Source organism: Aspergillus ochraceoroseus, assembly GCF_002846915.1.
Source record: "Aspergillus ochraceoroseus IBT 24754 chromosome Unknown P175scaffold_1, whole genome shotgun sequence".
In the NCBI taxonomy this organism is placed as follows: domain Eukaryota; kingdom Fungi; phylum Ascomycota; class Eurotiomycetes; order Eurotiales; family Aspergillaceae; genus Aspergillus; species Aspergillus ochraceoroseus.
Genome location: NW_024468476.1, coordinates 5,639,030 through 5,654,298, shown reverse-complemented (window position 1 = coordinate 5,654,298; position 15,269 = coordinate 5,639,030). Strand labels below are relative to the sequence as shown.

Genomic DNA, 15,269 nt, shown 5'->3' with positions numbered 1-15,269 from the left:
ATACGAGTGGTCCGGGGGGAAGTTCATCTCTAATAAAGAATGGGATATCTTTTTTTTCTTATATTTACACATCTCACTAGATAGATTCGTAGGTATTCCGTACAAACCCGAATCGATTGCCTTAGTTCAACACCGGTCTTCGTAGACGCCCTTCCCAATGCCTCATGAGATCGTATAATACCATATCTGAAGTAAGGTTAACGAGCCGAGAAACAATATATACACAAGAAAGTGAAAGTATCAAGAGGGAGAATATAATACTAGTATTAATCACGCCCGTGCTGCCGGCCGTGGCTTCCAATTTTGGCGGCTAAGATTGACCTGGGGATGCCTGCTCCCCTGGGAAAAATCATTGAAGCCGCCGTATAGTCCCGACCCTACGTCCATCAGAATGGCTTTCTGGGGCTCAACCGAATGGATAGTGGAGGGGTTCGTGCGAGCCTTCGATGATCGTGCATTGGAAGATTCGGACGGAGCCCTTGATTTAGATAGGTCTTTGATAATTTCGCGGAGCTCTTTGTCGTCCTTGGTGATTTGAGCTTGGATGAAAGCCATGTTGCTGGAGCTTTGCAGAGTAGACATGACCGTTTCTCGCGGGGTATAGATATACTTCTCGGGGGAAGGTGGGAAGTCTGGTATGATTGAAGGGTCGAGACGTGCTGGTTCGTTCTTATCCAAGAGCTGCACAATGTCTAACGTTTCACCATGCGCGATTTTCTGTGGATGGGACGGCGTCACACAGTCCATGTCAACCTCTTTTCGCAAGACATGGTCGATGTCAACTTGCGAAAAGTAGGCACAACTTTGTGGTAGGTCATTGATGCCGACTTGTTGTGAGAACATGGCACGAGTCCACACATTGGCCACCTGCAAGGCCAAAGCAGCACGGTATTTGTCTTCTTCTTTCACGAGATACCGGATCTCGTCATGGACCGTAATAGCTAACCGGGCCTTGATATTAAAGCGCCGGATAAGATAGTCCATCGAGACAATCAAGAGATGGAGGTAGTCAACACCGGAGGACTGAATTGCCCAGTTAATCCGCGATGTCATGAAGCTGCCTCTATTGATAAAGCGTCGCATGAGAGCCTCGGTGATCCCAGCGCCCAAGACCGGAGTCCTTGGTCGCTCTTGATCAGCAAACTCTTCCAGCTTGTTGAAGACGAACGATTCTGTGCCTCCGCGCCAGAATGGGTTCTCATGTAGGATGCGACGAGTTGTCCGAGCGCCCTTAGTCTCTTTGTACAAGGTACTCGCAACCTCCTGAGTCTGTTTCTCCGACATCGATGGGTTAAATTGGCGAAGCAATGTAGCTGCGAACTTGAGACCAGCTCCATAGATCCGTCCATAATTAAACACTTTCGCGTCGTTGCGTGAAATGCCTAGAATCTGAGCAGTGCGCGAATGCAGGTCCGTTCCTGCAGCCTTGGATCCTTCCAGAGTCATAAAGCCAATTGCATTCCCTCCGTGAAGTTGGAATTGAGCGTCACCCACTAGACTTGCAATCCACAGCTCCTGGGAGTCGACATCTGCACCAACAAAGGCATAGCCAGGCGGGGCCTTGACCATGGCTTTGAGTTCAGAGCCAACTCGATTTCCTTTAGCGTTACTAGCTGTAAGCCATGTGTTTTCAACAGCTCGTCGAGTAATAGTGCCCATGGGAATGATCTGCGGTAAGATGAACCCCAACTTTTGGTTTCCTTGCTTTTCTGCTTCGGACGGTCGCAGGTCATCCTCATATACAACTATTTGGCCCATGATCCTGTCCCGGGCACTGATCCAGTATGAGCAGGAGGCATTCATTTCCAAAGCTTCTTTGGCGAGGGAATATTGCGAGGATAGGATACCACGTTCGAAATACTGTAAATATCCTTTGGCCAATGGGTTGATGCATCGCGCTGTTGGTCCATCTTTGTGAGGAAGCTTGAAGTAAATGTTCTTTCTGTCGTTCTGTAGTTCGGGATTCTTCTCCTCCGACATATCACATAGAACCACCGGTTGATTCTCATACTGGCGGGCTTTCTCGCGCAGCACCTTGAACGTCCAACCGTATTTATCCGACCAGATCAGAGGATGGCCATCCCACGATAGCTTGAGCAGTATGGGGGCAATCCGAGTTCGCACCGTTAAATTAATGTCGGCTGTGTTTGAGGCAAAAAGGTCCTTGTACCATTGAGGCATTCCGGGCTTCTTTTGTCGGGCAGCCGGCCGGGGGGGGTCACCTTTTTTCTTACCCTTGACCATTTTGATTTCCTGGCCCGACCAGTCCAGCTGGCGTAACCAAGGATCGTTTGTATATTGCTCCTGATCGTCTTTGACACTCAGGGCCTCGTTACATAGCTCGACAAGTCTCCGTTGAACATCGTCAAGGCGTTGATGATAGGTTGATTCTGTGTTGGCAATATACTCATTCCATGTTTGATTAACAGGAAGAATGACAGAGGAAAGGTGTCTCAGGGCGCCGAAACTGACTGGATGAGGGCAAACCTCGAGAAAGTTGGGAAAGACCTTTTTGTACACGCGGTGGGTAATGGCAACATCAGCAGCGCAGTAGTCGAGCAGCTCATCCAGCTTCCCCAGAATCTGATGTCTATCGAGTTCGCCAAAATGATCTCTCTGCGATTTATCAATTGTGACATCACAATGAAATTTGGCCACATCTCGGAGTGAATTCACCGAACTCCTCCCAACCCATAACTCTTCTTCCTCGTCGCGAAGCATTTTATTTTCTAGCAAAGCTGCAAGTTCAACAGAATTGTTTTCACTCGCAATCTTATCCCTCAAGTCTCTGTTTTTCTTATGACGCATCCATGTCGGCCTCTGTTGTGAGCACATTCCGTTCACAGCGACGTGGAGTGACATAGTATCAAGGAAAAAGTTGCGCGTTTGTTTGAGGTCGTACTCCTCCAAGACCCGCGCGCGATCATAACCAATGTTGTGTCCAACTATAATTCGCGGTTGAGACGGATCACCGAGCGGCACAAGTTGAATTTCGTTCTCCGACTCCCCAAGTAACCAAGGCGATAGCCATGCATACCAAGTTGTAGGGCTCACAGCACATGCCATGACGGCATATGAATGCTCTTTGTACATGACTTCCGTGTCAAACGTAATGGTAGATTCATTTGGCGCGTCGACCGGTTCCCAGGTGCCGTCACTGTTATATTTCGTCCATCCGCTGCGTCTGACCCATTTGCGGGGCATTTCGGGGCAGGTTGCTGTCACATAGTTTTTTGCATACGTGAGGTATGGCTCTGATGAGTCCATTCCTAATTTGAAGAAATGTTCGTCTAGAGTTTTACCCTGAAGCGCGGGGAGATCAAAGGCAATGGGATCCGCGTTGACCTGGGACTTTCCCAGGAGATCATGGCGCGCAAGATGTTCTTTCGATAGGGCAACTAAATTTGGATCTGGACGCTTCGATTTTTCGAGGAAGATTTGGGAGTACACATGGTCGCTCAATTGTTGGACCCCTATCTCATTAAATCTAGCGGAAGCGGGGACTGCAAAGTCAGCTGCGACAGTCTCATTATCATTCTGTTTTGAAATGAATTACCAGAGAGCGAATTTCGCTGTAATCCCCCGTCTCCATTTTGTGTGCTGTAGTATCTTGCTAATCGTCGCAAAGTATGTGGCCGGACAAACGGACGGGCTAGGCGAAGATTCTGAGCAGCCCCCCTGGACCAGGGCGTGCAATAATGACCCCAAAGCATATTATAACCGCTAGCGACCAATTCGTATGAGCTCCATGATATATGGATCCAATACCTGTCGACAAGAATTGTTGCAAAGAAGGAGTACTTTGTCGAATCCCTTCCTATCACGGTATCTCGGCGTCATGAGAAGGTGGAAAGGAACAACAATATTCCGAAACCCCTAGACCGCCTACTATATCAGGAAATATACTCTATCAACTACATCTTTGTCGTTAATTCGCTCCCTACGGATACTCCGTACTTTGTACTCCAGGGAATACACACAACATAAGGTTACGGAATACTCCGTACTTTCTGGATCGATTGGCTGCCCTACAGGAACATAGTAATTCCGACAAGCAGGATATCATCGTGGCCGAACGACGGGAGCTGAGGGATCAAACAATTTCATTTCTTATTCCACAGGGGCGCGGGTAATGATCGTTCTTCATGACGAACCCCAACCCTTTCATTGCTTTTACGAATTATTCAGGTAATGACATAGCCAGGAAAGTGCTGATTTCCTTTGGTTTGCACGACTGTGGTGAAGGCTGAGCTCGACTACGGCTCGCGGATATTGGCTTGTTTCGTTTATTTCACCATGGACCAAGATTCCTCTACACATTACAATCCTTCCTCTCGCCCAGTTTTCGGGATACTTGAATCGCCCCCTCCTCATAACCGACAGCCCTCTATAAATCATGGTTCACCATCTGATTCGCGCAAACGCCGGCGGCTGAGCAACGCAGCTGTGTCCTCGTCAGTTTCCCAGCCTGTGAACGAGGCGGAAGAAAATATCGATTCGATTGACCTTACAGAGGCGGACGGGAACCCTGCTCTTTCCAGAGTGTTGGCAAAACAACGAGAAGATGCTATCACTGCACAGATGTCAAATGAGGATGAAAGCGGACGTTCGAGATTGACATCTTATAAATGTCCTGTGTGCATGGAAACCCCGGTTGATGCAACGTCCACAGCTTGTGGTATGCTTATCAGTTTCCAAACCGGGACAGAATCAGTACTAACCTCACGAAGGCCATCTTTTTTGCCATAAGTGCATTATTGACACCCTAAGATTCAGTGAAGAGCAGCGAGCAGACCACTCAGGGAAAACTCCTCGAGGAACCTGTCCCGTATGTCGAAAACCTCTCTCACGGATGGATGCGCCGGGTCCAAAAAGGAATCTTATTCCACTGCAAATCAAGCTTACTACGAAGAAGAGAAATGAAGTGGCAGGACGAGTGGATAACGCCTGAGCGCTCTGCGCCGCCCACTTAAAAGATAGCGCTTCAATTCCGAACCGCATGGCAAACTAGCGCAGTCCTGACTAAATCTGTAGCTCAACGGCGTCTCTTTCTTCTGAGGTGTACTTCAGCGAGTTCGTTGATATCGAGCGACCGGAATTGGAATAAGTGAACCCCCTCGGATATATTTCAGAGGACATTTCATAGGACATGCATTTTTGCAAGACTTGAAGAAGCATGAGATATACAAGATCAGGTTTTCGTCGGCTGCAGGCTCTCTCTCTCTCTCTCTCTCTCTCTCTCTCTCTCTCTCTCTCTCTCTCTCTCTCTCTGCCTGATCCGCAGCGAAAGATCGAAATCAAGATAATACTATTTTTCAAGTTTGAAATCATTCTAAAGTTCCTCCGTATGAACATTATTATTATGATTTAGATTGGCGCATTGATTTAGTCTCGGAGTTTTGACAGCTTGTTTCATGTTGAGCGCGTGGGATTCAGCAAGAGTCTAAGATGGCGCGCTCTGACATCATCTTGAACACAAACATGGGGGCGATTCCCCTCTGGCAGGCATTTATCCTCATCTCAGACTCTTGGATCATCGTTTCTAGTGGTTTTACACTTCGTCATCCTTGATTGTTGTTCCTTGACGAACCTACCCTAAGAGGATATCCTGAGGAGAGCTGAACTGGTACTCTCAGCGTCTGCATCGTGAAACTGGATGCTTCTTAAGGCTTCGTTGGTTCACTCTCCCCTATATATTGTGAATACTCCACAACTCTCGAAGACTGAACCAACCAGGCACTATGAGCAGCTGCTCGCGTGATCTGGAGTCAATGATGGACACTCCATCTCCTTCTCAGGACGTGCCAGATGTTGAAGCCCATCCTCGGTCACCCAAACAACCTGCATCCCCCAGCATTTGGGAGTCCAGTTCCCCTGCTGCATTTACTACCTTGCCTGACAGGGTTAATTCGCAAGATACAGTTAAGCATCGCATGCGTCGTGCAAATACAGCTCGTTCGTACCATCCCGAGACCATAGCTCGCGATCCACACTGGCACCCTGGAACAGAACCCGGAATTGACCCAACCAGGCCGCTCCCAGCTTATAAAGCTGAATGGATGGCTTCTTTGGCCAAACATCTCCACAAACAATGCGAGATAATAGTTGTTGACTTTTCCCAAAATGAGATGCGGCAATATGCGCTTGATAATGATACGCTGCAACAGTTTCTATCAAGGGAACGAGAGCCCTGGGTCCAGTGCAGGTGGATCAATGTCAACGGCCTTAGCTGGGATGTTATTAGGCTTTTGGGAAATGAAAAAGGACTGCACAGACTTGCCATTGAGGACCTTATGAATACGACAAATCGCACCAAGGTGGACTGGTATTCGGACCACGCCTATATTGTTCTTATGCTGCAGAAATTGATCAATCTCAGACAGGAGTCCAGTGACTCGGAGGAGGAAGACGATGACTCGGAGGATGTGTGGAGACCCGAGCGAAGAACCTCGACACTAACCAACATAACTGCCCCTTTAAAGCGGCCGTCCAAACGGAATGTCATCTTGGCCGCCTTGAAGGATATCTTTGTCCCGAAATCAGGGGAAGACAAAACATCCAATATAAACTCTTATGGCCCTGGATTCAATCCAAACCCGAATGGGTCTTCCTCCAAGGATATACCGTGCATTGGCGATATCGCCAATGCAGGGTGTACTGCACGTAGCATTCAACGGTATCGAGGTGGCCCGAATGAAGACCGGATTGCCTTCATGGAGCGCCATGCTGTTTTAGCGGCCAAGGGCCTGACCGTCGCCCTTGAACAGGTGTCGGTTTTTCTCCACGCGGATAACACTGTGACTTCATTTTTTGAAACAAGCGCAGATGATATTGAGGCTCCTATCGTTAGACGATTAAGCCAACCAGAGACAATCTTACGCCAATCGTGTGACGCGAGTATGCTTGTCCAAGCTATCTTGGATGCCATTATTGATCTTGCGATTCCGGTTACCATAGCCTACCAGGATGCCATTGGCGATTTGGAACTTGAAGTCTTGACGGACCCGGATGTGGATCAATCCAAAAGCCTCTATATTTTGACCTCTGAGATTGCAGTCCTTCGCAACTCGATACAACCAATTGTGACTGTTATCAATGCCCTTCGTGACCATCGGTCCGAGCGCATTAGCACTCCTGGGTTGGGCACGTTCAAGGCTCCGGCCCTGGGGCTTTCCACGCCAGGGGTCTCGACACCGCTTCACATTGGAGTTACCACGCCCAACCTTATGAGTACTGGCGGCCCTAGTGTCTCAATCAGTTCTATGTGTCATACCTATTTGGGTGATGTGCTGGATCATTGCATTACGATTGTTGAAACATACGACCAAATGAGGCGTGCTGCGGACAACATGATCGATCTGATATTTAACACAATTGGTAAGTTTCTCTTCATCTTCCAGGGGCGTTGCATTATTCTTACAGTATGTAGGGGCCTACCAGAATGAAAGTATGAAGCAACTGACACTGGTGACTTGTTTCTATCTTCCTCTGACGTTCTTGACGGTATGCCAGCACTATTGTACATAATAGCGAGACCTTATCCCCGGGCTAAATGTTGCTAGGGTTACTTTGGTATGAACTTTGAGCATTTCGCTGGTATTGCGCATAGCGACACGTATGTATATAAAGGCTGTCCCCCCCCCCCCCAATGTGTAGTAAGCTGGTGCTAACAATGTCCAGGTATTTCTGGATGATTGCGATTCCATTTGTGTTCGCGACCACCATTTTCCTGATGTGAGTAGCTCGCTCTGGATCTTGCGATCAGTGTACTAATAATGCCTGTGTGGTCCTAGGCGCGACAAACTGCAACGATACTTTGTCTTGCTCGCGCAACGACGCCTGATTACCAGCTCGAGACGCCAGCGAAGCGAGAAGAGGTTCAAACGGGCATGAAAGAAACCCTACAACGCGGGTGCTGCCTATATATATATAAGTTTCTATTGTACAATGAATGAAGTTTCTATTGTACAATGAATGATAACATTCTTTAATATGTAATTCGTCCATACAACATTCATAGAGACTTGCGGTTAAACGCCATGTAAGCCTTCCACGGCAGCTTCCAGTCGGACCGGAGGAGCTCCGGCTTGAAGATATCAAAATCCACACTCTCAAGCTTATCGAGCCAGAGACGCGTAGCCACAGCAGGAAGGAAGACACCGAAGGCGCGGTTCACCTCGTCGAGAGGCGTATCGCCGCGTGCGTCCGGGGCAACCACCTCATACTGGTGGCCCTCCTCCCCCTCATGCTCAAAGGCATGGCCGACATCTTGGCCCGCGCGAAGATTGCCCAGCATCTGCTGAGCGGTAATCAAATGATCGCTGGCGCGGGTGGCGACCGCAAACACCGCATCGCGCAGACCGGGTGCGTCGGCCCCCTGTCGGAACACCTCTTCCTCCTTTACGCCGGCCTGGGCCATAACGTCCAAGGGGAGCATCACGGCGCCTTGCTTCACCCCCCCGGCGGCGGCGGCGGCGGCGGCGACGGCTTGTTTGGGCTGCTGTGGTGCAGCAGCAGCAGGGAACGCGACCAACGGCAATCCACGGAGCACGGCGGCAATCCCGGCGGCCTTGCCGATATGCGAGGCGACATGGTCGGCGGTGACCGAGGCCATAGGGAGAGCCGAGAGGGTCAGATAGAGGACTGTGGAGTAGGTGTTTTCCGCGTAGGTCTCCAGGGCGGCAAGACTGGGGTACGGGTCATTCGTGAGGGTTTGTTCGCGCGCGGAGATCATGCGAGTGAGCCAGTTCTTGCTGAGGCGCGCGGAGCCCTGGGTTCGCTGGTGGAGGTCGGCGACGGCCGAGGCGAGGAGGATCGCGATGGGTTCCTTGGGCGGGGACCCCGCGAGGGTTCTGGCGACGGCATCTCGCCAGAACTGGAAGCGCATGAGGCCGATTGCAGGGGACGAGGTGGTGTCGGGGATCATGGAGAGGGAGACGTTGAGGGCGCGCAGGGCGAGATACGCGGCCTGGGCATTTCGCGGGATGAACGTGCTGAGGGTATATGAGGGTCGGTCGTATTTCCTGCGTCAAGCGTCAGTCATGGCATGACATGCCCGGTTCCGGAAAGCTGGGGGATTGTATTGTGCTCCTACGAGAGAAGATCGAGACAGTAGTTGCGCGCTGCCTGCACTTCTGCCTCCGCGGCGCCGGCCACTTGGCTGAAATTTCTTCCTGGTCGGTGCTGCAAAGGTTTGTGAGTCAGGTACGTCTGAAGAATCTGCTGATTGGGCCGAGATGGCCGCAGGATATCCTTTAATAGCGACATCTCGGGTGCTCAAGGTATGCGGAGCAATGGGGAGGGTTTCTTGGTGGAGGGTTGTGGGTTGGTCAATGGATACATATAACTAACTCAGGAGTAGCACCACCAAGTTAGACGCACAGCATTGTTAAAACAAGGATTAAGAGGCTGCAGAGAAGCTGAAATCACCCAAGTCGATTTTGTGTCTTTTTTTTTTTCTTCCCACTGGGCTATTTTTATGACGTCGGTCCGAATTTAATGCATTTTCGCGTCTTTTCGGCGCGTCTCCAACAAATCTCCAACGCTCTCCTTCCTCCCGTCCCTCCCTTTACACATCCACCGATGCATCATGGATTTTGATGCTTCAGATGCGCGTCCGTTCAAGAAGAGACGCTTCTTTGTCGACGACAAGCACGATGTCGCCCACCCTGCGGACGAACCCTTGAGCGTTGATGCGTCGACACCATCTTCATCGCCCACGGATGGCACTGCACTTCTGAATGGCTCCCTTGCGGTGTCTCGAGAAGAGAACCCTCATGCTACAGGCACGGCCCACTCCCTCGAACGCCGCGAGGAAAAGATTGCTCTTCGAGTAGAACAAGAGGGGATGGAGAGAGATGGATTCGATACAGCAACATTCGCTAGCATTGTTGGCGAGACTCTTCCACCGGAAGTGCTTTCGAAAATTCGGAAAGCGTCCGGGGGTAACCTGGAGAGAGCAATCAACATCTACTTTGACGGATCCTGGAAGACTGCAGGCACCACTGGAGCAACGCAGACAACATTGACGGCCCGCGAACGAGTGATGTCTACACAATCAACACCCTCCACCACCACCACCACCACCACCACCACACCTATCCCGGACGATACGCCGAAAAAGACCAAAGTGGAACCGCTCAGCCAACAAGTTCCACGCACGAAATCTCAACCTCCCCTAAGATACATCGGAGCGTTTGGTGTTGGGGCCTGGGCAACTACAAGTGGCCTTGGCTTGCTTAAACATGGGGACTCTGTCAACATCGAGCGAGCGAGGTCCCAACCTCTCTCAACCCGCGGCCGTACTGGAAAACTCCGGGTGAATCAAAAGAGCGACGTGCTCACCAGGTTTACCAATGACGATGGCCAGGAGATTGGCAGGCTGCCCCGAGAGACGGCCGAATGGGTGTCGACCTTGATTGATCAGAAAATTTGCAAGTTTCGGGCAGTCTGCGTGTTCGCTCCCGACCGGATTCGAGTAAACGATACCATCTACTTGCAGTTGTGGTGCTATCTACGCATTGAGGCGTTTCAACCCCGCATTCTCTCTCAGTCAGTAGACGACAACCGGGAAACAAACCTCTTCGAGGAAGCAGAAAGCACTGAAGAGAAACAGTTGCGTCTACGCCAAGTTGCTCTGGTGAAGCTTTTTGATGAAATTGGACTCCATCCCATGTCCCTGGATGACACGACAAAGAAGCATAAGAAAGAAGGGTTGCTTCGTGCAGCGGAAATGGCCGAGCAGGAGATTTCCACCCAAACGAGCAAGTCAGGAAACAATGATTCCGACGAAGAAGAGACTGCGGAGCTGGAAGAAGATCAACTTGATGCACTCTACAAAAAAGCCCAGTCCTTTGACTTCAACATGCCCGAAGCACAGCCCCCCTCGACCTTCGTCCTGAACCTGCGGAAATACCAAAAACAAGCGCTCTATTGGATGCTTGCGAAGGAAAGGGACAAGAAATCCGGAAGGGAAGTTTCCATGCACCCACTGTGGGAGGATTACATTTGGCCGTTAAAAGATGTCGATGACAAGGAACTTCCAACGGTTGAGGGTGTAGAGCACTTCTATGTCAACCCTTACTCGGGAGAGCTTTCGCTCGATTTTCCAGCCCAAGAACAACATTGTCTTGGTGGTATCCTGGCCGACGAAATGGGCTTGGGCAAAACCATCGAGATGCTCAGCCTGGTTCACTCTCACAGAAACATGCCTCCAAGACAAGGCCCCGCTGGCTCCGGTGCCACTGGCGGATTAACAAGACTGCCTGGCCCTACGGGTGTGGTTCCGGCGCCGTATACTACATTGGTCATTGCGCCAACGTCGCTTCTTGCACAGTGGGAGAGTGAGGCTTTGAAGGCCTCGGAGCCCGGATCAATGAAGGTGTTGATGTATTATGGCACGGAAAAGGCAGTTAATTTACGGGACCTATGCTCTGCCGGCAATGCAGCAGCTCCCAATGTTATTGTGACGAGTTATGGAGTTGTTCTGGCGGAATACCGGCAACTGGCATCGACGACTTTGGCGGCCTTGACCCCGGGGGGGTTATTTTCTCTAGACTTTTTCCGAGTCATCCTCGACGAAGCCCATATCATCAAAAATCGCCGGTCAAAGACAGCAAGAGCCTGCTACGAGCTGAAAGCTACCCATCGATGGGTCCTCACGGGGACTCCTATCGTCAACCGCCTGGAGGACTTGTTCAGCTTGGTGAGGTTCCTCAAGGTCGAACCGTGGAGCAACTTCTCCTTCTGGAAGACGTTCATCACTACGCCGTTTGAATCAAAAGACTTTGTACGCGCGCTCAGTGTCGTCCAGACGGTTCTCGAACCGTTGGTCCTTCGGCGCACCAAAACCATGAAGACTCCCGAGGGGGAGCCGTTGGTGCCTTTGCCTAAGCGGACCATCGAGATCGAGGAGATTGAACTCTCTGAACAGGAGCGAGAAATATATGATTATATCTATACCCGAGCGAAACAAACCTTCAACACTAACATCAAGGCTGGTACACTCTTGAAGTCCTTTTCCACAATCTTTGCGCAACTTCTCCGTCTTCGGCAGACATGCTGCCATCCTATCCTTACACGCAACAAGGCTATCGTGGCAGACGAGGAAGACGCGGCTGCAGCTGCAGACCAGGAGAATGAGCTTAAAGACGATATGGATCTACAGGAACTGATACACCGTTTCACGGAGGACACGCAAAAGGCGGGCTCGGAAGAAGCCCAGGATTCCTCGAGCAAATTCACCGCCCACGCACTGAGGCAGATCCAAAGCGAATCCAGCGGCGAGTGTCCTATTTGCTCCGAAGAACCCATGATTGACCCAGCCGTCACTTCTTGCTGGCACAGCGCCTGCAAGAAATGCCTTGAGGACTATATACGCCACCAAACAGATAAGGGGGTAGCCCCGCGATGCTTCTCCTGCCGAGGGGCGCTATCCGCGCAGGACATCTTCGAAGTGATCCGTCATCAATCTGCCAATGCAGAAGACGACGACTTATATAGCAGCAACCCCTCCCCCAATCCACAACCGGCGCCGCCTCGCATCTCCCTCCGTCGCATCAACCCGCTCTCTCCATCCGCCCACACCTCCGCCAAGATCCACGCCCTCCTCAAACACCTGTCCCGCGTCCCCCCAGACACCAAATCCGTCGTCTTCTCGCAATTCACAAGCTTCCTCGACCTGATCTCCCCGCAACTCACGAAAGCCGGCATCACGCACGTCCGACTCGACGGCACCATGCCGCAGAAGGCCCGCGCCGCGGTCCTCGCCCAATTCAACCAACCCGAAACCTTCAACCCCGAAGAAATCGACGAAGCCCTCAACCCGTCAACCAGGAACCCCACCCCGGCTCCGGCCCCGGCCCCCGCCCCCAGAGTCCTCCTGATCAGTTTACGCGCGGGGGGCGTTGGTCTCAACCTAACGACGGCAAGCAACGTCTTCCTGATGGACCCCTGGTGGAGTTTCGCTATTGAAGCCCAGGCCATCGATCGCGTGTATCGCATGGGCCAGCTGCGGGACGTCTCCGTGACGCGGTTTGTCGTCAAGGATTCGATCGAGGGACGGATGCTGCAGATCCAAGAGCGCAAGATGAATATCGCGGGGTCTCTTGGGTTAATGGGGGGCGGGGAAGGAAATGAAGAGCAGCGGCGCAAAGAGCGGATTGAGGAACTGAAGTTGTTGTTTGAGTAGGGTTTTGTTTTGTTTAATTGGAGATGGAACTTCACATACACATATATTATACATACATATATATATATATAAAGTTGGCTAGAATAATATTCCCCTGGATCAAGTATAAATTGGATTGTGCAAAGTATACATACATACAAACTGGAATCGCTACTCGTGAAACATGAACCCCACAAAAGTATATATAGTAATATCCATCCATTCATACAGGCAAGATAAAACAGACAAAAGTCAACCAAAGCATTCTGACCAAACTTTTGACCTACAACATACATACATACATACATAAAACGTGAAATAAATATTCAATCATTCAAATCACCAATCACCGATCAGAATGATGCAGGTGATGTCCCACCCTAACCACCTTACTCAACCTCTCCTTGATAGACTTGTGATGATGCGGCGGCGGCGGCGGCTGCTGCTGCTGCTGCTGCTCGGCATGGTTATCACCGGTACCGGTACCAGTGCCTGTACTGCGACTGCGACTATCGCCAGGACCACTCGAAGACGAAAAAGCAGAGGATTCGTTCACTCCACCTGCAGGTATCATGTTAGGAATGGGGGGGGCATTTACAGAAGAAAGAAAGGAAACAAACCTGCACTAGTGGGCCTGCCGTACTCATGCTGCCTCTCTGCCTCCTTCATCATCTGATTCTCGTCTAGCCTTTTCTCCAATCCACGAGGTGCCCGCGGCGCAGCATATTCGGGTCCCTTGGGAGCTTCTGCGCTGGCTTGTTGCTTGTGTGCGGTGGAGCTTGATTCGCCGCGCGGAGGAGCGATGTAGGGGTCGGTGGTGGATGGGGTCATTTGGGTTCTCTGTTCGGGGGGACTGTTGTAAGTGTGGCTTAGGTTATCTCGGGTGCTGGGGGGTTCTGTAGTTTGGGGGATAGGAGCAGCGGAGCGATCTTCTTCTCCTCCTCCTTCTTTTTCTGCCTCTTTTTCTTCTTCTTCTTCTTCTTCTTCTTCAGCGGTCTTGATCATGTACTGCTTAACAGGGATAGTAGCGACAGGCGGGAAGCTTGTAGGGGTTGGTTCTTTCTGTAATGGCGAGGGTTCGTCAATGATAGGGTTTCCAGGACCCAGATCAGGAGTGCGAGGATGAGGATGAGCATAAGTATGAGTATAAGTACAAGGTTGTGTTTGGGTCGGTTCTTGTTTAGGCACTTGGTCCGCGGCCTGGTCTGTAAGGTGGGTTTGGGCTAGAGCGGGCGTGATAGAGGCAAGTGGTTCCGCGATCACCGCTGTGTTTTCCTGGCATTCTTGGTCTATAACAGTAGATAAAATAGTGGTTAGGTCTGTTCTGTTGAGGGGAAAGGGTCCAGTTTACCTTCCCTGTTTCCGGCGTCGTAGGGGTCCGTTGCTGTGCCTTTACCCTGGATACCGGCCATAGGCTCCTCGCTGTATGACTGGCGTTTCTGCTCGGACTGAGATTCAGAAGGTTCGTGCTCATGGTGCTCCGTTTGCGGCTTTCCCCCAGACTGCAAGGCCTGGACTTCATTCCAAAACGCATTGGAAGCGTTGTGGATTGTCTGGGTGATGGTCTCCATGACGAATAGGTGTCGGTGGTTGTATGGGAAATGGTTTTTGCTTATTGTTTCGGCGTAGTGTACTTTGATTCAGGGAGTGCGTATTTGGATGAGAATGTTCAAGACTATCTAGGTCGCCACTTTCTGAAAGTACGAGGTTGCTTTATAGAACAATCTCGTTGTGGACGACGGGGCCAAAGCTTATCGAGCGGAGACCTCCAACTCTACGTCAGTAGGAAAAGGCCAATTGAGAAGACCGCCACGGTTAGGTTAGGTCGGCATGCAGGCGTAGGGTCGCCTACCTCTGTATCCGACGTCATTTCCATGGAAATCCATTGCCTGTGGTGGTGATTTTGTTGTCAGCGAAAATCTCCCAAGATGGCAAATGATGTCACATCACGTGCGGCCCTCGATCTGTAGTCGCGCCAAAAAGCACAAGAAAGAGAAGAATGGAGAGAGGAAAGTGGAACGGTATGATTGGAGTATCTAGTCTATCGTTCTGTCCTATCAGGATAGGCCCGCTGCCCTGTTGTCCCCCTATTTCGATGTCT

General features: G+C 50.8%; 6 protein-coding genes across 6 annotated transcripts; 3 read left to right on the top strand and 3 right to left on the bottom strand.

Annotated features, from left to right (window-relative positions):
- Positions 1-31: 31 nt before the first annotated feature.
- On the bottom strand, positions 32-3,795 carry P175DRAFT_0448344 (DNA-directed DNA polymerase gamma MIP1). Its single transcript, XM_040894411.1, has 2 exons — positions 3,557-3,795; positions 32-3,503 (listed from the first exon to the last, which is right to left on the bottom strand). Exons 1-2 carry the CDS (start codon positions 3,711-3,713, stop codon positions 271-273), a joined length of 3,390 nt encoding a protein of 1,129 aa, XP_040756940.1. The 5' UTR covers positions 3,714-3,795; the 3' UTR covers positions 32-270.
- Positions 3,796-3,958: 163 nt separating this feature from the next.
- Positions 3,959-5,259, top strand: P175DRAFT_0498651 (uncharacterized protein). The gene is made up of 2 exons (XM_040896551.1): positions 3,959-4,678; positions 4,731-5,259. The coding sequence occupies exons 1-2, from the start codon at positions 4,297-4,299 to the stop codon at positions 4,949-4,951; spliced, it is 603 nt and encodes a 200-aa protein (XP_040756939.1). The 5' UTR covers positions 3,959-4,296; the 3' UTR covers positions 4,952-5,259.
- A 482-nt stretch (positions 5,260-5,741) lies between these two features.
- Positions 5,742-7,893, top strand: P175DRAFT_0529103 (putative CorA family metal ion transporter; the record flags this gene model as incomplete). The annotated part of the gene is made up of 5 exons (XM_040899660.1): positions 5,742-7,377; positions 7,430-7,503; positions 7,563-7,615; positions 7,681-7,734; positions 7,794-7,893. The coding sequence occupies 5 exons, from the start codon at positions 5,742-5,744 to the stop codon at positions 7,891-7,893; spliced, it is 1,917 nt and encodes a 638-aa protein (XP_040756938.1).
- On the bottom strand, positions 7,888-9,197 carry P175DRAFT_0498649 (uncharacterized protein). The gene has a single exon (XM_040896550.1). It carries the CDS (start codon positions 8,924-8,926, stop codon positions 8,015-8,017), a length of 912 nt encoding a protein of 303 aa, XP_040756937.1. The 5' UTR covers positions 8,927-9,197; the 3' UTR covers positions 7,888-8,014.
- A 372-nt stretch (positions 9,198-9,569) lies between these two features.
- On the top strand, positions 9,570-13,288 carry P175DRAFT_0554779 (DEAD/DEAH box helicase). The gene has a single exon (XM_040900581.1). The coding sequence runs from the start codon at positions 9,590-9,592 to the stop codon at positions 13,187-13,189; it is 3,600 nt and encodes a 1,199-aa protein (XP_040756936.1). The 5' UTR covers positions 9,570-9,589; the 3' UTR covers positions 13,190-13,288.
- Positions 13,289-13,576: 288 nt separating this feature from the next.
- On the bottom strand, positions 13,577-15,110 carry P175DRAFT_083265 (uncharacterized protein). Its single transcript, XM_040901112.1, has 2 exons — positions 14,520-15,110; positions 13,577-14,457 (listed from the first exon to the last, which is right to left on the bottom strand). The coding sequence occupies exons 1-2, from the start codon at positions 14,737-14,739 to the stop codon at positions 13,763-13,765; spliced, it is 915 nt and encodes a 304-aa protein (XP_040756935.1). The 5' UTR covers positions 14,740-15,110; the 3' UTR covers positions 13,577-13,762.
- Between the last annotated feature and the right edge of the window lie 159 nt (positions 15,111-15,269).